Genomic DNA, 20137 nt, shown 5'->3' with positions numbered 1-20137 from the left:
TCCTGATACCAGCATCACACCATCTTGGTACGATCTTGCTGCAAATTTATAGTAAGCTCTGAAATGAGGAAGCAGAACTTAACAATTTTCATTTTTCAACATTCTTTTGGCCATTTTATTTATACACACACACACACACAAATATTTTTTTATTATCATTATATTTGGAGTCCTTTCCTATGTCTGTAAAAATTTTAGGAGCAGCCTGCTAATTTCTGCCACAAAACAGGCAGGATTCTAGGAGAGATCGCCACAGACGGAGGAATCCTCCAACCCATGAACGTGTAATTTGCCACGGCTGCGGTGTTCAGTCCCCAGCCTCACTTCTGTTCAGTTTGTTCCCAAGCAGTTTGAGCTTCCCGATGCTGTTATGGATGGAATTAATTTCACTTCAGATAGATCACTACCGTGTTGTCTGCAGAGAAGGGGTTGACTTCTGTATATGGACCTATGGAGCCAACTAACAAATTCGTTAGTTCTCGAGTTTTGTGTGTGTATCCCTTGACATTTTTAACAGAATCGTGTCATCTGCAAATAAAGACGGGTTTATTTCTTCCTCTCCTGTCTGGATGCATACTTTTTTCTCATTTGAGTGCGTTAGTACAATGTTGAGTAGAAGGGAAGAGAGTGGATACCCTTGACATTCCTGATCCTACAAGAACATAGTCATTCTTCCACTGTGTAATGCAACGTCAGCTGTAGATTTCTTTAAAAAAAAAAAAAAAAAAAAGATTTTATTTTTAAGTAATCAATACACCCAGCGTGGGACTCCAGCTTACAACCCTGAGATCAAGAGTCACCTGCTCTCCCCACGGAGTCAGCCAGGCGTCCCAGCTGGGGGTTTCTTACAGAGGCCCTGCTTCAGATTGAGAAACTGTCTTCCTATACCGTGTTTCTAGAGACTTTATTGGAACGAGGTACCACATTTTGACCAGTGACTTGTTTCCTACCTTTGAACGCACCAGTGCCTTGTACCCTTCCACCTAGTAACAGGATGGCGTATGTACACTGCTTTTCTGACACTAAGTCTCATGTGGCTATGCGCCTGAAACCTTCCTAGACAGACACACATCATTATACAGCACCTCACAATTAAGCGGTTTTTCTCTTAAATCAAAGGTTTCTGCAACCCCACACTGGTCAAGTTTATCAGCATCTCCGACAACATTTGCTCACTTCGTATCTAGGCATCACGTTCTGGTGATTCTTGCAGTATTTCAAATTTCTTCATTATTATGTTGCAGTATTTCAAATTTCTTCATTATCATTTTATTTTTTACGGTGATCTGAGATCAGTTAATTAGGACCCCCTTAAAACTCAGGTAATGTTTAGCATTTGTTAGCTGTATTTTTAAATTAAGGTACATACATGTATTTTTAGACACATCACTATTGCACACTTAAGAGACTACGATACAGTGTAGGCAGAACTTCCGTATGTACTGGGAAACCAGAAAATTCATCTAACTTGCTGTATTGTGATGCTACTTTATCAGGGATAGAAACCACAGAATGGTGGAGGAGTGCCTGGGTCACGGATTGTTGAAGATTCTGTATCTCTACTCAGAACTCGGGAAGGATACTGGTCCACAGCATCTCGTGACGTTTCTGTCTGGCTCCGAGCCCACAGCTGGCAGGCAGTCCCCCTCTTCTCTTTTCTGAGGCTGTGAAACACAGGCATGATTTCTTCTGCAAACGTTTGGGGGCATTCACCAGCAAAGCTATCTGGCCCTTGGCTTTATTTTGTTTCAGTTTCGTTACTTGTTTTAAGCCCACTGAAATCTCCCCTTCCTGACTGTCTCAGCTGTTTGTGCCGAAGATCTTCCCACTTCCCTTGAGCGGCCAAGTGTGCTGGCATGAAGCTGTGCACCTATTTCCTTACAACCCTAACGACTTCTGTAAGGTTGGTGGTAACATCCCCTCTCCACTCCTGATAATGGCAATTCGCATCTCTTTTTGTCCTTGGAGCTAAAAGTGCACCAAACTTGTGCATCCTTTCAAAGAACCAGCTACTTACTGGTTTCACTGATTTCTCTCCATTGTCTTTGCTTCCTATTTCAATGATCTCCATACTAATCTTTATTCTTTCCTTCTGTTTGCTTTGGATTTATTTTGCTCCTCTTTCTCCAGTGTTTTTAAAGTAGAATCTAGGACAATGGATTTGAAATCTTTTCCATATTTACAGCTGTAAGTTTCCCTGTGAGCATGGTCACCTGCTCCTCATAAATTCTGCTGTGCTGTGTTGTGATTAACGCTTACTAGGACGTCATATTCAGTTTACAAACACCCAGAAGGCATTCATGAAGGCCAGCAGCAGACCACGGCCACCTGGCTGAAGTCATGGGGACAGCCCACAGCCTGACTCGAGATGGCGAAACACAGGAATGCCAACATGCCGATAATCTGAGCAACCACAGAAAGCATTCACAGAACTCCAAACACAGCTTTCCATTTCAGGAGTTCCAACATCCTTTAAGAGTAAGGTTCTTGAACTAATGCAAAACATAACTGGGAGGGTTAAAACAGTCGGAACAGGGTCATTCGAAACATTTTCCCATCATCCCAGTGTCGAGCTCTGCAAATACTAACAAAGAGGAACACCCATGACTTCTCTGGAGCCCTGAGCCCCTAGACGGCAAGTCTCCGACATGAGTGCCTATCACGTTACTCTGGTTTGGGGAGTTTTCTTAGACTGCAGTTTCCTGAGCCCCAGACTCAGGGAAGCCCAAGACTCCGCATTTCCACTACACCTCGCAGAGACCTCGCCACATCCTGAGGCTCCCTCACAGTGCACTCGGGAACACGAGTCCAAGGTGCACTGGCATCTCGTTCTTACCGCCAGTCCCAAAGACGTCCACTTGGGATGGCGAGCAGCACCTGTGTGCAGTGAATTCCTCTCTCGGCTCTCGGACCCGTGTGCCACAGAGTCATGTTGGACACCAAAGGAAAAGCACACAAAAGCCACGTTTTAGAGACAGAGGTAGCAACAGAGTTTTCCAGAAGGTCTGGTGATGACCATTGTCAGCAGCCTTTGTAAAAAGTACATTAAGTGGTGACAGCATGACGATGACGAAGGTATGAAGACTGAGGCCCACCTGTGAAAGGCAACAGTCCCATCCCTGGGCTCGCTGCCGCCACACGTGGCGCAGCTCAGGCACCGGCTCCAACATGAAGCCCGGGGCCCACCGGCCACACGCTCTGCAAGCTCTGGTCAGGCAGGGAGACCCGCAGTGGCTCCCCAGGCACCACTCAGAAAGAAGCTCCACGTCACACGGTGGACCTGCTCCCAGGTACCACGGCGAGTCCCACCTGCACACACCAGTGTGCAGCAGCCACAGGCCCGGATGGCCACAGCCCGAGGGGGGCAATCCAGCAGGGCCACCTGGGGCTGGGGTTTGGTACGTCTGTGACGCCCTTTCCTCATAGGCCCCAACTGCCCACAGCAGGGCCGTCGTGGAGAGAGTATCTACACGACCTGTCTGGGCACAGGAACCAGTTCGGTCATCGTCCTCCCTCCGCCAAGGGGCCCGAGGGGAAGCCAGACGGCTGGGGCCGGGGCCGAGGATTGTCCAGCTTGTCTCTGTGCCCCCTGCTGACCACACAGCCACCGTCACCAGGAACTACACTCACACTGGCCACCAGGCCACAGCACAGACTTCAAGGAGGTGGTCCCAGGAGACAGCACCAACCTTCAGGTGGCCTGGGATACCAGTCACATGTCATGGAAAGGCTCGCCGGAGGACAGGCACTTCCAGACTCTTGGCTGAACACTCTGCTTTGCAGGAATGCCCACACACTCAAGGCTGGCGGGCAGCCGACCGGAGCAGGGAGCACAGAAGATGGGCTCCCCGGGGACCCCCAACACACCTGCTCTGAGCAATCCTTCTGAGGTCCACAGGCACTGCTTGGACGATGGTCCTTCTTCCAGCAAAGCACTTCCATGTGTGTCCCTGCGGGAGGATTTTCTTCTCTGGTCACTCAAACCCAGAACGGTTTCGGAAGTATGCTCTGGACAATACTTCCCAGTGACCTAGGTTGTAACCATCTGAAAACATCCATGAGGCAAGACTCTTACAGTTTTGCAAAACCATAAAGAACAAATAAATCAAGCACAAAATTATGTTACTGTGATCCTTAAAAAGGATCCCTAACTAAAGGCATAATTTCACTATACAGACATTACAGGTTTCACCAAGTACAAAGGGGTTTTCAGGTGTTTAGTTATAAAAGGAACTTCATTTTCTTAGAAAAATTAACAACTGGTCTCAAACTAAAGCAGCTGATTATAAGAGCCTCTCAAATCAATTCTGGAGAATTTCCAATTTACCTTCAGTTCAGTGATGTATCAGCATTTGAACAATTTTGTAAAACCCAGCAGTCTTTCCACAGTAGAAGGAAAACATTGAAGCGCAAGTGCCTTGGCTTTCTAAAGTCCTATTTTAAGTTTCTTTCATTTAAACTTTTTGAAATCCACCAAACGGAACAATATCCCCATGAGAAAGGGAAGGCTGGTCTTTTTTCCAAAGGAAGCAGAGGTAACCATATGGAGGGAAATTCAGGAGCTGCTGCCAGGATGGGCGAAGCCACGTCCAGCCCTTCACCCCACGGCCTGCGTGGCAACTAGAACGTGAAAACACGAGACACACAATTCCAGAACACCTACATTAACTAGGACAAGGGTTTCGGGCCTTTCTGCTGCTCCCGGGAAATGAGGTGACAGCTCTCTCCAAGATCCATGCCGAAGCCGCCAGGGTGCACATGCTCTGCCCGGCGGCCCCGCGGACTCCACGGCCCTGACGCTCGGTGGCGGCTGGACAACTGGGAACGATGCCAACGGAGGACAGGCTGCAATCTGCGTTCTACCGCGTCGCACACGGCTCTCTGGTTTCACAGAGAAGTAAAATGTCTATGTGGCAGTGCTCACCGGCCAGCGCCCAGGCGTAACTGGCGTGAGGCCACCTGCTGAAAGGTGAGCACCAACAGCATGACGGCTGTATACACACCACGGATGGCCACTTACCAAGCCACTGTCGTAAACGCCACTTATCTCTCCTAAGTGCTTTAAAGAAACGGGAAACATGTTATTCTAGAAAAACAAATTTATAAGTTTAGAGAGTTTAAAGCAAATCCTGCGAGCACAGACACAGAGACGTTTCCAGAAATGGAGACCGGACACCAAAGCCTGCCACGCTGGTTTTCTTGGGTCTGGCAACCCTGCTCCCCCGGAATCTACCTGCCACACAGCACAGCTCCTGCAGTCCCCAGATCACAGCCACTGTGTAACCACACCAACCGGTGACCACGAAGCTGAGGAGGGTTTCCTGGATGACCTGCCTCTCGGAGGTCAGTGCTCTGAGGAGGGGCCACATCGCACGCATGTGTGTTATCTGCAATCTTGCACGGCACCACTGAAAAGCTCACGACTGAAGGATGGAGAACTTCAAGAACAAATATCCCCAGTTTTGTTCCAGGTGCCAGGGAGCTTGTGAAAGTGTTCGTGTACACCCACAGTTACCAAACAGACTGGAAGCGTACGTGCTCTGAAGAACACCTCCGCGTGTGGCAGCCGCAGGTTCTGACCTAAAACCTGCTTTTTAACTAACAACTGATCAGGCCACCAGCGGATGCGGAGGCCTCCAGCACCATGTCTCATGAAAGCAGCATGGCATTCCGGGCCCTGTGACAATGTGAAAACACACGAAAGACTCGTGTGTGCACCTTTATGCACGAAGACTGGGTCACGCTCTCCTCAGTCAGGATCAAACAGACTGAGCAACAGCTCGCCAACACCTCTACAATCTTTATGGCAACGATGTATGTGGACCCTAGTGTTCAGGAGAAGGACCCACGAGAACCTTCCTGCCGATGTCCCAGGATGCAGGACACGGGAGCTGAAGTCAGGCACGGGGAGCAGGACCCGCAGGACCACACCACCCTGTCAGGCAGGCCCTGCGCATCGTGCCGTGCGGCCTCTGCGCCAGGCTTAGGTCTGCACCATGCTGGACACAGGCGGGACTGCAGGGAGCCGGGCAGGGCTCTCCCGGTGCACAGCGAGAGCAGGGTCAAGCTGATCTGCCCGCGAGCGCCGGGGGAAGCAGCAGCCGCACCTAGAATTCTGCCACTTCACACTTTCCAGTGCATGAAACTTTACCCGCCCCTTTCATACCAGAACAGCACCTTTGTCACCACCTTAAAAATAGTCCGTCAAAAATAATGCCCGGCCAGTACGATTTCTTTGCCAGAGTTAACAGTAAGCAAGCCCTCCTAACTTTTAACATGGGCTGTGGGCTGCATGTGTCCCCCAGATTATGCCCCCACCTCAGAATGGGACTGCATTCAGAGAAAGGGCCTCTGAGGAGGTTACTAAGGTTAAATGAAATTGTACAGGAGGAACCTCACCCAATGCAGCTGCATCCTTAGAGGCAGAGATCGGGACACAACTACACGCAGCGGGACAACCGCGTGAGGACACAAGGAGCACAGCCATCTAGACGGCAGGGAGAGGCCTTGGGGGACGCCAGCCCTGCCCTGTCTGCACACCGCCCTCCAGCCTCCAGCACCGGGAGAGCAGCTGCTGCGTGAACAACCCCATCCCGTCCTGTGTTTGCTGCTGCTGCAACGCAACCTCACACGTGTCGCATGCAGAGCTGCTTGCACAAACACGCCCTCGGTGGCTTCCCACAGGCCTCATCAGTCAGAAAACGACCCTTGGTGAAAACTGCAATTACGAAGTAACACAGAAAGAGGGCTGGTGAGGACACATCCGTTTTGTGAACATATGAGAGTCCAGCAGACGGACCTCGGGTAACAGGGGCCGGGCCCCCGAGTGAGGACGTGACCCTCCCCTCCGGCTGCAGGATGATGCAGACTGTTGGCTCTGTCCCCTCAGACGCAGTTCTCAGCGCCCGACTGCTTCCCCGCAGGGCCATTCTGGAGAGGACACACCCGACCTTAGCCCAAGCAACATTCTGCTAATAAGGTCCCCACTGCCTGCCACACGCACTTACACAGCCGGAGGGACAAAGTCAAGGTAAAGCTCTAACGCTACTTTGGCCAACGGACCCCAAAGTCCACACAGACTCCGGAATTTCAATCTGAAGTCGCCAGCTCTAGGTCAGCACCACAGTCTGTCGGTCCTGCTCAGGCGGCATCTGCTGCAGCACCGAGTCAGAGTCTCGAAGTTACACGCACGCAATCCTAGGAAAGGTCCTGGGTAGTTCCCTGAACACCCAAGCCCGGAGCGTGGCGGTTTGACGTGCAGGGACGCGCCCACACAGCAGACAGTAGCCCACTCACCCAACACCAACAGCCAGCGCCGAAATGAAAGGCCAGCCAGGGCCCGCATGTCAGTGTCGCAGTCGCCTGGGCTGGCTGGGGTCAACATGCCCCCCGGCCCAGCATCCTCAAGAAAGAACTATGCAGGAAGAATGCAGGGTCATTTTTAGGCAGAGCGATGTGCACACAATAACCCTAAAGTCGTCCGCCACAGGCTCACGGAGCTGAAGGACTTTGCGGCACAGACAGAAACTGAGAACACCCGCAGAAAAACGCAAAGACTCCCCTAGTTCTCTGGGGCTCGGCGGCCTAAGTGCCTCTAGCCCCAGGGCAGAGGACGAACCAGCTGCTAGACATCAGGAGGGAGACCGTATACTGGGGGCGTAAGGAGACAGGTTTACAGTTCCCCCAGTCCCGGGGCGGAAATGCCCGTGTCCTCCGTGTAACTGGAAGCTAAGACAACACACATTTTGCCAGCGACTTGCGATGGAAGGTTACGCTGGGCAGTGGGCTCTCCAGACCGCACCAAGGCCACTGTCATCCTGGACCCCACATGCCCCCACACCTCCCTCAGGGGCGCCACGGATGAAAGCTGCGCCTCCCGCGACCAGGGGTCCACGTGACGACAGCCAAGGGCTGCGCGACACCTGCCACCCTCGACGCACCACTAGCACTGTGGCCATGCCAACGAGGATCAAACAGGCAGGCCCACTCACCATTCTCCAAGCAGGGACCACTCCCAACAGACCCAGTCACCCGCCTACAGACAGCGGCCAGTGACCGCCAATCCTCCCACGAAACCTGCTGTCGGTTCCAGGGAACACGCTTCAATTTTTTTTTATAAAAAACAAATAAAAAATTACCCACGAAGACACAGCACAGAACACGCACCTGTCAACGGTGTGACCTTCCTCGTCCCGCCACCAGGCGATGGAGATCTTCCCCCACACGCTCGCTGGCGGTACTCAAGTACAGAGCGTTAGACAGTATGTAAAGGAAAGGTAGATATGAAAATAAAAAATACACATTATTTAATTCTATTTAAAATAATAAAGTTTAAAATTTTATGATAAATTTTCTCCTTATAAGGAATCCACAAACTTGAGTATTCTGACTCCTGCTCACTGCCCCTCTCCCCTTGGACAACCGAGTGTTACCACACGCAAGAAGCTGGAACTCCTTCCACTTCCGCTCACATCGGATGGTTCACATGCGGTAGAGAGAGTAAAGGTTACTTAAAATGCTAAAGTCAAACTTTAAAAATGTTTCCAGAAGCAGGTTTAACACATCACATTTTGCTCATGAGCACAAAATTTACAGTCAGAAGTTGCACATAAAGGGTTTATTTTAAATGTTTTAAGGATAGGATAGAGTTACATCATAATTATAAAAATTACTTACAGAATTAACAGATTTATATTGTTTATACTTCTAAATGCAGAGAACAGGGAACTGTCTACACATCGTATAAAATAAAATTAAAAATGAATTCAAGCCTGAAAGATGAGGTCATTTACCTAATTATCAGGTGCGAACACGAGGACCTCTGAACTATGCACATCCGCTCACACCGCACTAATGGTGGAAATACAAAAAGCGCAGCATTTCCAAGGAACCACAGACATTTCAACCATAATTATTTTGTTATAATAATTGTTCCTGTTTTGTCTTTGGAGAACTTTCTTTTTTCTTTTTTTCTTTTTTTAAGACAATCTGCTTGCACATGTTTTCAGGCACTACAATTTGTGACAATCCGAACAGTCTTCTAATGGGTCCACAGGGTTCAGAGATTTGAGCCCAATGCACTGCGGGGTTTGGCACGTAAAACAAGAATAGGAATGAACTCTGGCTGAGAGGTGACTGGGCGCTTCGAGAATGCACAGTCCCTTCAAATGCTGCACGACAGACAGAGCTGGGAAATCACCTTCTGCTGGCGCTGGCTCGCCAGTGCATTCTCATCCTACGACCACTACAACGGCACAGGAAGCAAATATACAGAAAACAGAAAACAAAATCAAAACAAAGATAGAAAACAAAAAACCTAAATATCTTCCACATGCAAGTTCAGTTAGTTACATTGAACATTCTACTTAGAATAGAGCATGCAAAAAAGGATGGTCTGCGTTTAAGGTTCTCCTCGGAAGCTTCACGTGGCAGCCGGACGTCACACGCACACGACACGGGAACACGATAGCAGGTCAGTGAGGAAGGCCGGGACATTTTATACAGGTTCCGGGCTTGTGCGGTCACAAGTCCCATGATAATTTTGGAAACTCATGTCAGGCTCCTACAACCAGGAACCAACATTCTGATACCAGGAAAAGGCAAGCAATGCATGCAGATCTGAAACGTGAGCCTAGAACGAAGCCTGAAGTACCGGGCGAGGGAGTGGAATCAGTCACCGCGCAAGTGTGGGTTAAGCCACCAAAAGAAAAGAGAATTTGGGGGGGGGGGGCAGGAAAACAACAGAAAACCCCTTCCCCTTCCTTCCGCCCTCAAGGCAGCAAATGGAAATGATGAAACTAACGGTGATCATCATGTGTCACGTTCATCGGGAGAGTGGCAGACCATGTAGTATCGAAGGTGCTAAAGGTACTCGCAGGAAAACCATGATGTGAGTTGTCAAGTGACGCTGGGAAGGTTGCCACTGACCCAGCCCTCAGGATACTCCAAAGAACACTGGTTTTCAGTCCAAAGTCACTGTACCATGTTCGTACAGTGCACACACCGGACGCCCTACTCTCGGGGCACACGTGTCTACCTGTGCTCGGGGAGCAGACTCAGCCTGGAGACTGGCATGCAGGGACTCCTGACCAGAGCCACTGGGAAAGAGGTGATGGACAGTCGTGCAGCACGACCCCTGCTGAAGCCAGAGAAGTGTGAGACCAGGCAGGCACCGCAGGGAGAGGCGCAGAGGCAGACAAGCTCCCCTCCGCGGCCCGAGGGGAGGCACTGCATTCTAGAGCGCGGGGGTCACTGTCCAACAGCATGACAACGCACAGCCTTCCAAAGGCAAAGCAGGCACCGCGTGGACCGCGCACAGTAAGGCCACCAACAACAGAACCTCCAGTACTGAGAACAGCCGTGACAGAGGCCGCACGGACTGCTGGTAGTCAGCTGGCAACACGTGCATTCAGCCTTCTGCCCGACCCTCAGGTAAGCTCTCCAACCTCCACAAGACACTGCATTCCGTGCGGCCTCTCTCCTGGCTTTCAAACTGGCAGGGCTCATCTGAAACAACGTGACAGATGATGACCATGTCGCTGCCACCCAACCACTTCTGTGATTCTACTTCGGTCAAAACCACCTTGCAGGAACAAGCCACGAAAGGGCTGTGAGGCTGAGGGCCACAGTCACACCCACAGGCTAGCACGATGACAGGAGAGTCCCCGTCAGCAGAACACCGGGAGCCAAGCGCGCTCAGCACCACAGAAAGTGTCGGGGACCCAGGCCATGACATGTCTACATACTCTCTGTGGGGAAAAGCTGGGGGAAGCCTTCTGACCACAACCACGTATCAGTAAGAACAGTAATAAAAATAAAAGTGTCCCAGAGAACTTGTCAGAAGGCCACAACACCACTCTCCAACTTGTATGTCTCGGATCAAAGCACTAGGTTCCGCCAGGAACTTACCACATGCACACAAACCACTGGCGCGCTGTTGCCTCTCAAATCACGTACTAGAATCCAGACTGCTGATCGTACAGACTAACAGACCAGGTTGTGCCGTACAAAGCACCACGGCATCACACCGTGTGGACCAAGTACCTGGGCTTTGCTTTAAAACAAAAAAAGTATTTATGATAAAAAATGTAAACAAAATTCTACAAAGCTTAGAAATTAAAGGCAGCTTTTTACCCAGCTTTCTGTTTTGTTAAATTCTAATGTGGGTCCAGCAACTGTTCACAAATGATTCCTATTCGGACTCATGGTTTAAAGCCTCCAGACTGAAAAAGGTGTCTGAACTTCTGACTTCCAAAACACGCTGAACGTCTCTGTGTCTCCTGTGCCCACATTTACTTTTAAGTAAACAGCAGTAATATACGAAATCAGACTGACTGAGGACAAGCACTCCTGTTAAACTGGAGAATATTACTGAACCCCCGCCCCAATCCACAAGGAAAGGACTGCCAAGGAAGCGTGTGGGTGTGTGTGGGTGTGTGTGTGTGTGTGGGTGTGTGTGTGTGTGTGTGTGTGTGGCGCGTATGGACACACACGGATGCGGACAGGGAGAGAGAGGTCCATACACGTCTCGACGAAGAAGGCAGTACCGACAGCGCCAGACCATGCTCGCAGCGTGGCAGCAGGTGGGAAGAAGTACGGTGCTGGGGGGTGGGGCGGTCCAGTCCAGTTTACACGACCGCGGTGCTATCTTAACTTCACCAAACTTGCCTGTAACTCCCCTCCAGACACGCAGACTTCTCGTAAGAGGAAGGAGTTCTTACACAAAATGCTCTGTGTTCACATCAATCTGTACTATTCAGAACAAACCGGTTCTGCTGGCAGAGATTGTGGGTTCGCAGGGACATTTAAGCTTTCATTAAACTGGAAAGCAATCAAGTCTTTATGTCTACAAATTATACATTTAATAGTTCCACAAATTTGGCCAAGTCCATGATGACATCTAGGATGTTTTCACCAAATCGTAGACGTAAATATGGAAATCGTCATCGAACTTGATGAAGTAGACCGACGGTTTGGCCTCCACCTGGTGAATGACCATGCCAGTCCTCTTGGAGCCGTCCTCTTTGGCGTACTCTACCTGCTTGCCCACCAGGCTGTCCACAACTTCTCCCGGCTCCCGTTCTGCTGGAGGAGAATCGTCTGCGTGGAAGATGGCGGAAGAAAGAATTCAAAGTCAATTTTTACGTAAGTACCAACTCACGTATCTATTTCAATAACAGTGTTTAAAACGTAACATCCGGATTCATCCTAATTATCTAGAGCAAGAGTCGGCCCACTTCTTCAAGGGCCAGAGGTTTGAGGACATAGGTCTCTGCACCCACCAACTGCTCGGCCCTGTGGGTCCTGTGAGAGTAGCTGCGAGGGGCACAGAACCGAAAAGTGTGCCAATAAAACTTTATTTACAAAAACAGTGTGCTGTTCTCCACCCCCTCAGGATGTAGACGTGTCAAGAATTTTGAAAAATCATAATCAGAAATCCCTGTGGCTTCTATTTAATTACAGCTGAGACTGGCTGAGGGGGTGAGGCAAGGAACGGCCGGAGAAAAGCCTGGATGCACAGAACTTCTCAAAAGCCACAGTGACCCTGAAACAGGCCTTCAAGACACACAACACCTCCTAGGACACGGAGCGTATGCCACTCTCGTCAACACTCTGCTGCTGAAATGAACTGGGACTCCTCAAAGCTTCTTCCTCCCCAGGTTCGCTGCATCTCATTGCTGGTCTTCCTACCCGAGCTCTCGGGTAAGATTTCCCAGGCTCTGGAGATAGGTGCTGAGCGAACCCCTGCCCAGACTAATCAGGACGGGACCTCCAGGACAGCACTGGTCCACAGCAAAGCCCGTGTGCTGGGAATCCTGCCCTGAGCCAGCAGGGCTATGCGGTGTTCTCAGAGCACAGAAACCAGAGCAAACCTCCAGCAGCAAAGACCCAAAGGGCAGGGGATGGAGCCGGGAGGCTACCACCCTCTCTCCAGAAACCCCTGCAGGTCCTGCGTGGGGCGAGCCATTTTGCAAGGAGCAAGAGAGGGCTTCCAGATGCCCTCGGGGGGTGCTGCACCCCACGCTTACCCCAGGCTGCCTGTGCTCTCGCTGCTGGCACATCGCCCCCACCCCAGCCTCACACACAGCCGGCTGCAGTCCCGAGCACGTCTGTCCTTCAACTGCGGACACAGCCCTACCAGGCTAGTCTGACCGCTGGTGCTGACATCACGCACGATGCCAGCCACAAGCCCGCGTCCAGCGGTCATCAGTTCCTCTGAGCAGGAAAGTGATGCCGAACCCAAAGCTCCAGTCCTCTCTTCAAAACTGCTCTTTCCTCAGCAGCGGCGCCAGCCCCCCACGCCCTCGGGGTGCTGCACGCTTACAGAGCATTCCAAAGCCACGACAGCCGGGCCTCTCTGGCGACTGAGCCAAGATGCCAGAGCCTCACACGAAGGCCGCTGCAAGCGCCCGGCTCCAGGACATCACTGGTGGCAGCTGCACTTTCACACTCGCAAAACCAGCTGGCAAGCAGGGGAGGAGGCTGAGCGGCTGAGGAAGGGGTAATGGGAGGCCAAGGGGGGCCAAGCGGAGCCCGAGCAGGGGCTAAGGAGGGGCTAAAGGGGGCCAAGGGGGCACTGGGAGACTCTGCGGACAGCCCAGATGGCCCAAATGCCCCTACGCTTTCACGCAGCAAAGCAACAGTTCTTACTGTGGCTCTTTCTCTACAAAAAAGTTAAAAATCAGGGGCACCTGGGTGGCTCAATGGGTTAAAGCCTCTGCCTTCGGCTCAGGTCATGATCTCAGGGTCCTGGGATCGAGCCCCGCATCGGGCTCTCTGCTCAGTGGGGAGCCTGCTTCCTCCTGTTTCTCTGCCTGCCTCTCTGCCTACTTGTGATCTCTCTCTGTCAAATAAGTAAAATCTTAAAAAAAAAAAAAAAGCTAAAGATCAACTTCATACGAACAACACTCCTGATAATTAAATTCCTGCCCATAAATCATCCCTGTACAGATTTAGAATGAAAGTATACAGAGCCAAGGACAAAGAAGGTGGAGAGTCAGGGCTGAAGAGCACCTGGCAAGCAGGTTCACGGACTTGTCGACAGAAGAACCTGTACAGGCCCAGGGAACCCTGTGCTGGAGGAAAGCAATGGAGTAGTTTGAAAAAGAACAGGTTTACCCCAAAATGAAACTAGGAAAATAATTCCACTCACAACCACATCAAAAAGAGCAAAGTAGGGATGTGTGGGTGGCTCAGTCGGTTAAGCCACTGCCTTCAGCTCAGGTCATGATCCCAGGGTCCTGGGATCCTTGTTCAGCCTGCTTCTCTCTCTGCCTCTGCCTGCAGCTCTGCCTGCTTGTGTTTGCTCTCCCTCTCTCTCTCGATCTGACAAATCAATAAATAAAATCTAAAAAAAAAAAAAAAAAAAAAAAGAGCAAAGTATTTAGGAATAAACTTAACAAAGTGTAAAACTAATACTCTGCAAACTACAAGAGACTACTGATGAAGATCTTTAGTTCTCAATAAATGGGAAACTATCCCGGGCTCCTGGGTCAGAAGGCTTCACAGCGTCAAGGCGATCAGAGATTCAAGACAATCTCCATCAGAATCCCAGCTGACTTCCTTGCAGAAACTGACAAACGGATTCCAAAACTCAGAACACTGTCAGGGACCCAGAAGAGTCAAAACAATTCTGAGAGAGAAAAAGTAGGACTCGGCACCTCTCAATGTCAAAACTTACTTGAGAGCCACATGACTGAGAATGGCACGTGCCCCAGCAGACAGGAGCACAGCCGTCCATCTGCAGCCAGCTCCCTTTCACCGCTGGCACCGAAACCAGCCGGCAGGGAAGAAAAGTCTTTCCACAACATGGTGCTCAGGCAACATGCACAAGAACGAAGGGGTGCCCTTCCACCACATCATAAAAATGAACTCAACATGTACTGAAGATCTAAATGTAAGAGCAAGACCTGTAGAACTTGCCAAAGAAACCAAAAGGGTAAATCGTCATGATTTACCAGAAGCATGAGCTCCGAAAGAAAACACTGGACTTCATCACAATTAAAAACTTCTGTGCTTCAACAAGCACCAAGAAAGCGAACAGAAACCCACAGAATAAAACAAAGTGCCTGCAAATCCTACATGGGTCCAGAGACCCCCATCAAGATCCAGACTCTGACGCCGCAACAGAACAGGGGCCCAACTGGGAAACAGGCAGAGGACACCAACAGACTTCTCTCCGAAAAAAACACCAAAAAACGGGGACACTGTCTGGGTGGCTCAGTCGGTGAAGCATCTGCCTTTGGCTCGGATTGTGATCTCAGGGTCCTGGGGTTGAGCCCCACGTCAGGCTCCCTGCTCAGTGGGGAGCCTGCTTCTCCCTCTGTGTTCTCTCTCTCCTTCTCAAATAGATAAATAAAATCTAAAAAAAGAAAGAAAGAAAAAAAGACACAGAAACGGCCAATCACACACAAAAGGATGCCTGACATCTCGAGTGCTCAGGGAAATGTAAACCAAGACCATGACAAGGCAGCATGTCGCAACCACAAGGACACAGTGAAAACATCAGTTATCAGGCTGTGTGTGCATCAGAGCCCTCACACGCAGCTGATGTGCGCGGAGAAGGGTGCAACGGGTGCCCAGGTGATTCAACAGTGACCACAGAACCATCAATCCCACTCCTCGGTATGCACCCAAGAGAACTGAAAACATGTGCTCAGACACCCGCAACCCAAGGGCTGGCCGCAGCATCCTTCCCCATCGGCAAGAGGTGGACACGCCACACGCTCCCCCGCGACGGATGACACGCGTGCGCGCAGGGCCGCTGTATGTGGCGTGTAAAGAGATGAAGCACGGACACTCGTCACAACATGACGAGCCTTGAAAACCCTGAGCTGAGTAAGGACACCACATACACGGGCCCACCATTCTCGTCCACGTGCAAATCCGCAGCCTGAAACAGTGCAACTGCACGGAAAACACGTACCCTTGGCAAATGGTGCGAAGTTTCACAAGGCATGCTTGGTGCATGGTGAAAAGAATGATCACTCAACCGCAGTAATCCAAATAAAGAAGATGCAACTACAAAACGGCTCATCAAACATCTCGTTCTAACCGTCAAGTTCCTCTGGAATCAACAGAACAAAGGCTGTCGACGCACTTACTAGAATCAGGCATAATGCGAAGGTCGCCTTCTTTATAATCATCTAAAAGCTGGTACATGTACAAGACGGGGTCCTTCTCGTAGGTGATGTAGAACCACGTGTTCATGATGGGGGCGCGTGCCAGGACCATCCCCCTCCACTCGTCCTTGGAGCCGTCCTCCGTCTCAAACATGTGCTCCACCGCCTTGCCGATCATCGTGTCGGCCAGGTGCGCGTCGCTGATCCGGGAGGTCGCTGGGGACGAGAAGCAAACAACGGCTCGCACGGGGTTTTAAGAGACACACGCCTCGAAGGCTGAGCTCACGCGAGGGGGAGGCTGGAAGGACTGACCACACCAGCGGCCCCGGGGCCCCCGGCAGGCCTCAGGGGCCACACGATGCCAAACCCCGCGGGCCCCAGACTACAGGATCCCACGAGAACCTGCCATTCTTCTGTGCGCTTTGCTCAACTCCTGCCCGTGGTACTGTGTCTAAATTGGAGATTCCCCGGTTTGCTGGAGGCACAGCGTGCTCTCTGGTACTAACAGTCACTTTCCATGTTGCGGGAAGGACAGCCCGAGGGCAGAAACGCTGAACAGGGGCGTCCCGCGCAGCCTCACTCACCTTCCCTCTACGAACACCTACGTCATCACGGGCCAGGGCTGAAAACTAAGAAATGCACTCGTGCCAGGCCCGAGAGGTCAGCCTCGCTTCCACTGTGTTTTCGACAGTGGTGGTCACGGAGCCGGAGCCCCGGACGAAACGCCCAGCGCTTCCGCTGCGTCATGTGAAGAACCAACTGCTTCCCTGGGCCTGCCGCCCCCTCCTTGTCTGTCCCTGCCCCCACAGGCCTCTCCCTCTCCCCACCGGGCTCCCCCGTCTGCGGGACCAGGAGCCCCTGTCGCCTGCTCCCACTGCGTCCCCCAGTGACATCCGCCACCACGTGCTGACACCGTGATGGAAGGAGGACCCTTCCCGTCTGTCTCCCGAGCCTGAGATCCCAGGGCGTCCACACCTGCCTACAGACTAACCCTCAGCCCTGCTCTGCGGGCTTTAGGAGGCAGGCGGAAACTCACCACCTTCCTCTAGCAACACTGGGAAATTACGGAGAATCCTAACGATTTTAAGGTTTCTCTGGTCCTCACGTTTTAGACAACTGTCTTTAAAAACAATCAGCAGTTCTGTTTTACTCATTCCCAAGTGCATCTATCTCTGTTAAAGTACAATTCAAAGGCATACACATTACCATTTCTTTCTCAAGACACCGTTACCCAATTTGATCAGAAAGACATCGAAACACATCCGGTGGCTCTGCTTCCACATGCGACCATTCTAGACTACATAAACCCCCCGCACACTGGAGTAAGGCCCACTGGTTTCGAAGTTCTCAAGCTTGCCCATCTCTGGACTCCCGTCCACGATGCTGACCCATTCTTGAGGATCGGAAAGTGCCCTTCTTCCCGCGGACAACTACGAGACTGCCGTGTCAGAGGTCACAAACGACAGCGCTACACACCGCATCTCTCACGAAAAAGACCCTTCCTCACCAACACGCAGCACGGGGGCGGTGGGGCTCTGCGACTGTCAGCCTCTGCAGTGCGGCTTCCCGGGAGACGCCCGGTTCCCCGCCTGCGTCCCCGGCGACCTGTCGAGCGCTCCTGGCACACGCCCAAGATCCAGCCTACAAGCCCCTGCTGCTGCCAAGGCGCGTCTCCCGGTCGGTGTTTTCAGGAAAAGGAGACGCTCCTGTGGGACGCTACGGGACACACAAGCGGCAGCTCAGACGCTGGCGCGCAGCACGGACCCTGCGACCCGTCCCCGCGGACCCGTCCCCCGGGCACGTCCCCTCCGGCTCTCCCACGCGCGCAGAGAACGCGGGCAACTCCGCAGCGAAGCCAACGGCGCGGCCCGGCTCCGAGCCCGGCCAGGCCCGCGCGGGCACTTCTGCACAGACAGCAGACGCCGGCAGCGCTCCAAGTCGGGGGCGCAAACCCAAAGCCAGAGCGAGGGACACGGGCCGGCGCGACGGCAGACGAACCCGAGCCCGAGCCCGCGGCGGGAAACCAAACGCCGCCAACGCGTGGAGAACCGAGCGCCGACTCCTCCGTCTCCTCAGTCAAACCCGGAACGCCACTGCCGGGACGAGCCTCCGGGGAAAGGACAGCAGCGGCGGGAGAGGGACCTGACCCCGCAGCGGCCCAGCGGCAGGCGCGGCCCTGGGCCGACCGCGGTGCAGGGGGCCTGGAAGGGGCGCACGCGTGCAGCGCAGTGTCGCGCGGCCTCGGAGGGAAGGAGACGCGGCCACCGGCTAGACGGGGCGAGCCCCCAGCACGCCGTGCTGAGGAAGCGGCCGGCCACAGAAAGACAAACAGTCTCAGTCCTGCTGACGGGGTCTGAAGGGGGCCGACGTGGCGGAAGCGGAGGGCGGGCGGGGCGGGGCGGGGGCCGGGGAGCTGCGGCTCCCGGGGACAGAGCTGCAGCCTGACAAGATGCAGGGATGTGGAGACGCGCTCCGCACCAGCGCCAGCGGAATCACCGACACTGCGGAACCCTCAAGGCAGGACATTTCAGGTCCCATTTTTCTTTCCACCAAAATAAACAGTCGGTCAGTCTTGGAGGGGATCCTTTACCGACATGCGATCCCACAGAGAAGACACCGCGTGTGCCGAGTGACGCACCGCGCGCCGCCGCCTTCCTGCGCGGGACGGGGTGAAGGCCACGCGACTCCCAGACTGCGGGGTCGCAGGGAGCACCACAATTAGCTATGACGCGAAGTCCGGGTGCGACACACTGCTGGTCTGCAGGGGGCCCTTGGATTTCCTTTTTAAAATGCTCTGCTGTTTACAAAAGCAACCCGCCTCCTGCTGGGAACTTCTAGAAAAACACTGGACAACTCTGAACAGCCCATCAGCAGAGATACTGACAGATTTCAGGGTATTTTGGTCAAACCAAAATAAAAGGTCTTTTCCTGCCCTACGATGGCAGAAGAACTCAGGAGAATGGGCACAGGCCGCGCAGCAAAATGCAGTAAATCTCACGGGAGCAGACAGTCTCGCCCCAGGGGAGATGCGGACCCAACCTCTGGGTCAGAAGAACACATGACAATCACTTCCTACGAACAATGGAGATGAGCGTTTAGATGTTTTTAAGACCTTCAGGCTCAGACGCCTCCACGGGAGTCTCTCACGCTGGAAACGAGCAGGCGTCAAGACCAGGAAGAAACCGAGGCTGTGTCTCGGGAGGAAGAGAGGCGTGCGGTGGCCCAAAGGACAGGTGTGCTGCGACAGCTGGCCGAGACGGCGCGCTGCCCGATGAGCTCGCTGCCTTCCATGAATGGGTAGAACAGAGGGAAAGCAAGCTTTCTGAGAGAAACGAGGACGGACACAGCCCCGCTACCCACAGGGAACCCCAACAAAGGACCTGCTGCTCTGGCCGAGCATCAGCGTGGGGGGAGGCGCCCGGTCCCAAGAGCACAGCAGCAGAAACAAAGGGCACCGACTGTCCGACCCCACACTTCCACCCGCCAAGTCCACCTCTGCCAGGACTCCGTCTGTTAACCCGGAGGCCTCTGAAGCCCATCCCCAGAGCATAAACCCGCGCTCACGCACGAGGAGCACGGCCGTCTGCAAACATCTCCGAGTGAACACACGGAAGAAGGTGCTGCATCCCACTGACCACAACAGCAACATTTTACTTTATTCTTAAAGGTAAAATCAGTCATTACTGTTATTAATTGAAAACTTGTGCCTTAAGGAACTAGGTTATGAAAGGGAAGCACGCTGTATAACACTTAAAAAAAGAAAGGCTGTGCTCACTTCCCTGTCACTGTGCAAACTCTAAAGACTGTGTGAGCAAGCCCACAGGTTCTGGCGGCCCGAATTCGGGCTGACAGTACAGTATCACTTACGTAGTAATACACATGCTGAGATCACTTCACATAAGGATTCTACAATAAAGGCATAAGCTACTACAATCAGAGTAAGTACACAGCACATTTGAGCTAATAAGAAAATATTCTTACCCATCAGAGTCCACGTGAACAGTGAGCAAAATGTG

At 52.3% G+C, this 20137-nt stretch overlaps 1 protein-coding gene across 7 annotated transcripts in view; it reads right to left on the bottom strand.

Moving 5' to 3' along the window:
* Nucleotides 1-8602: 8602 nt before the first annotated feature.
* SPIN1 (spindlin 1) overlaps nt 8603-20137 on the bottom strand; it is an 80160-nt gene continuing 68625 nt past the window's right edge. For all 7 annotated transcript variants that reach the window (XM_059412080.1, XM_059412078.1, XM_059412084.1 and 4 more), the window contains 2 exons: nt 16104-16337; nt 8603-12099 (listed from right to left, as the gene is read on the bottom strand). In XM_059412080.1, coding sequence (XP_059268063.1) covers nt 11900-12099; nt 16104-16337 — 434 coding nt within the window. In that variant the 3' untranslated portion in view covers nt 8603-11899. The remainder of the gene's footprint in view (nt 12100-16103; nt 16338-20137) is intronic.

This window comes from Mustela nigripes, chromosome 9 (assembly GCF_022355385.1).
Source record: "Mustela nigripes isolate SB6536 chromosome 9, MUSNIG.SB6536, whole genome shotgun sequence".
Classification (NCBI taxonomy): domain Eukaryota; kingdom Metazoa; phylum Chordata; class Mammalia; order Carnivora; family Mustelidae; genus Mustela; species Mustela nigripes.
The sequence above is the reverse complement of the archived record's forward strand: the minus strand, read 5'-3'. Positions and strand labels throughout refer to the sequence as shown.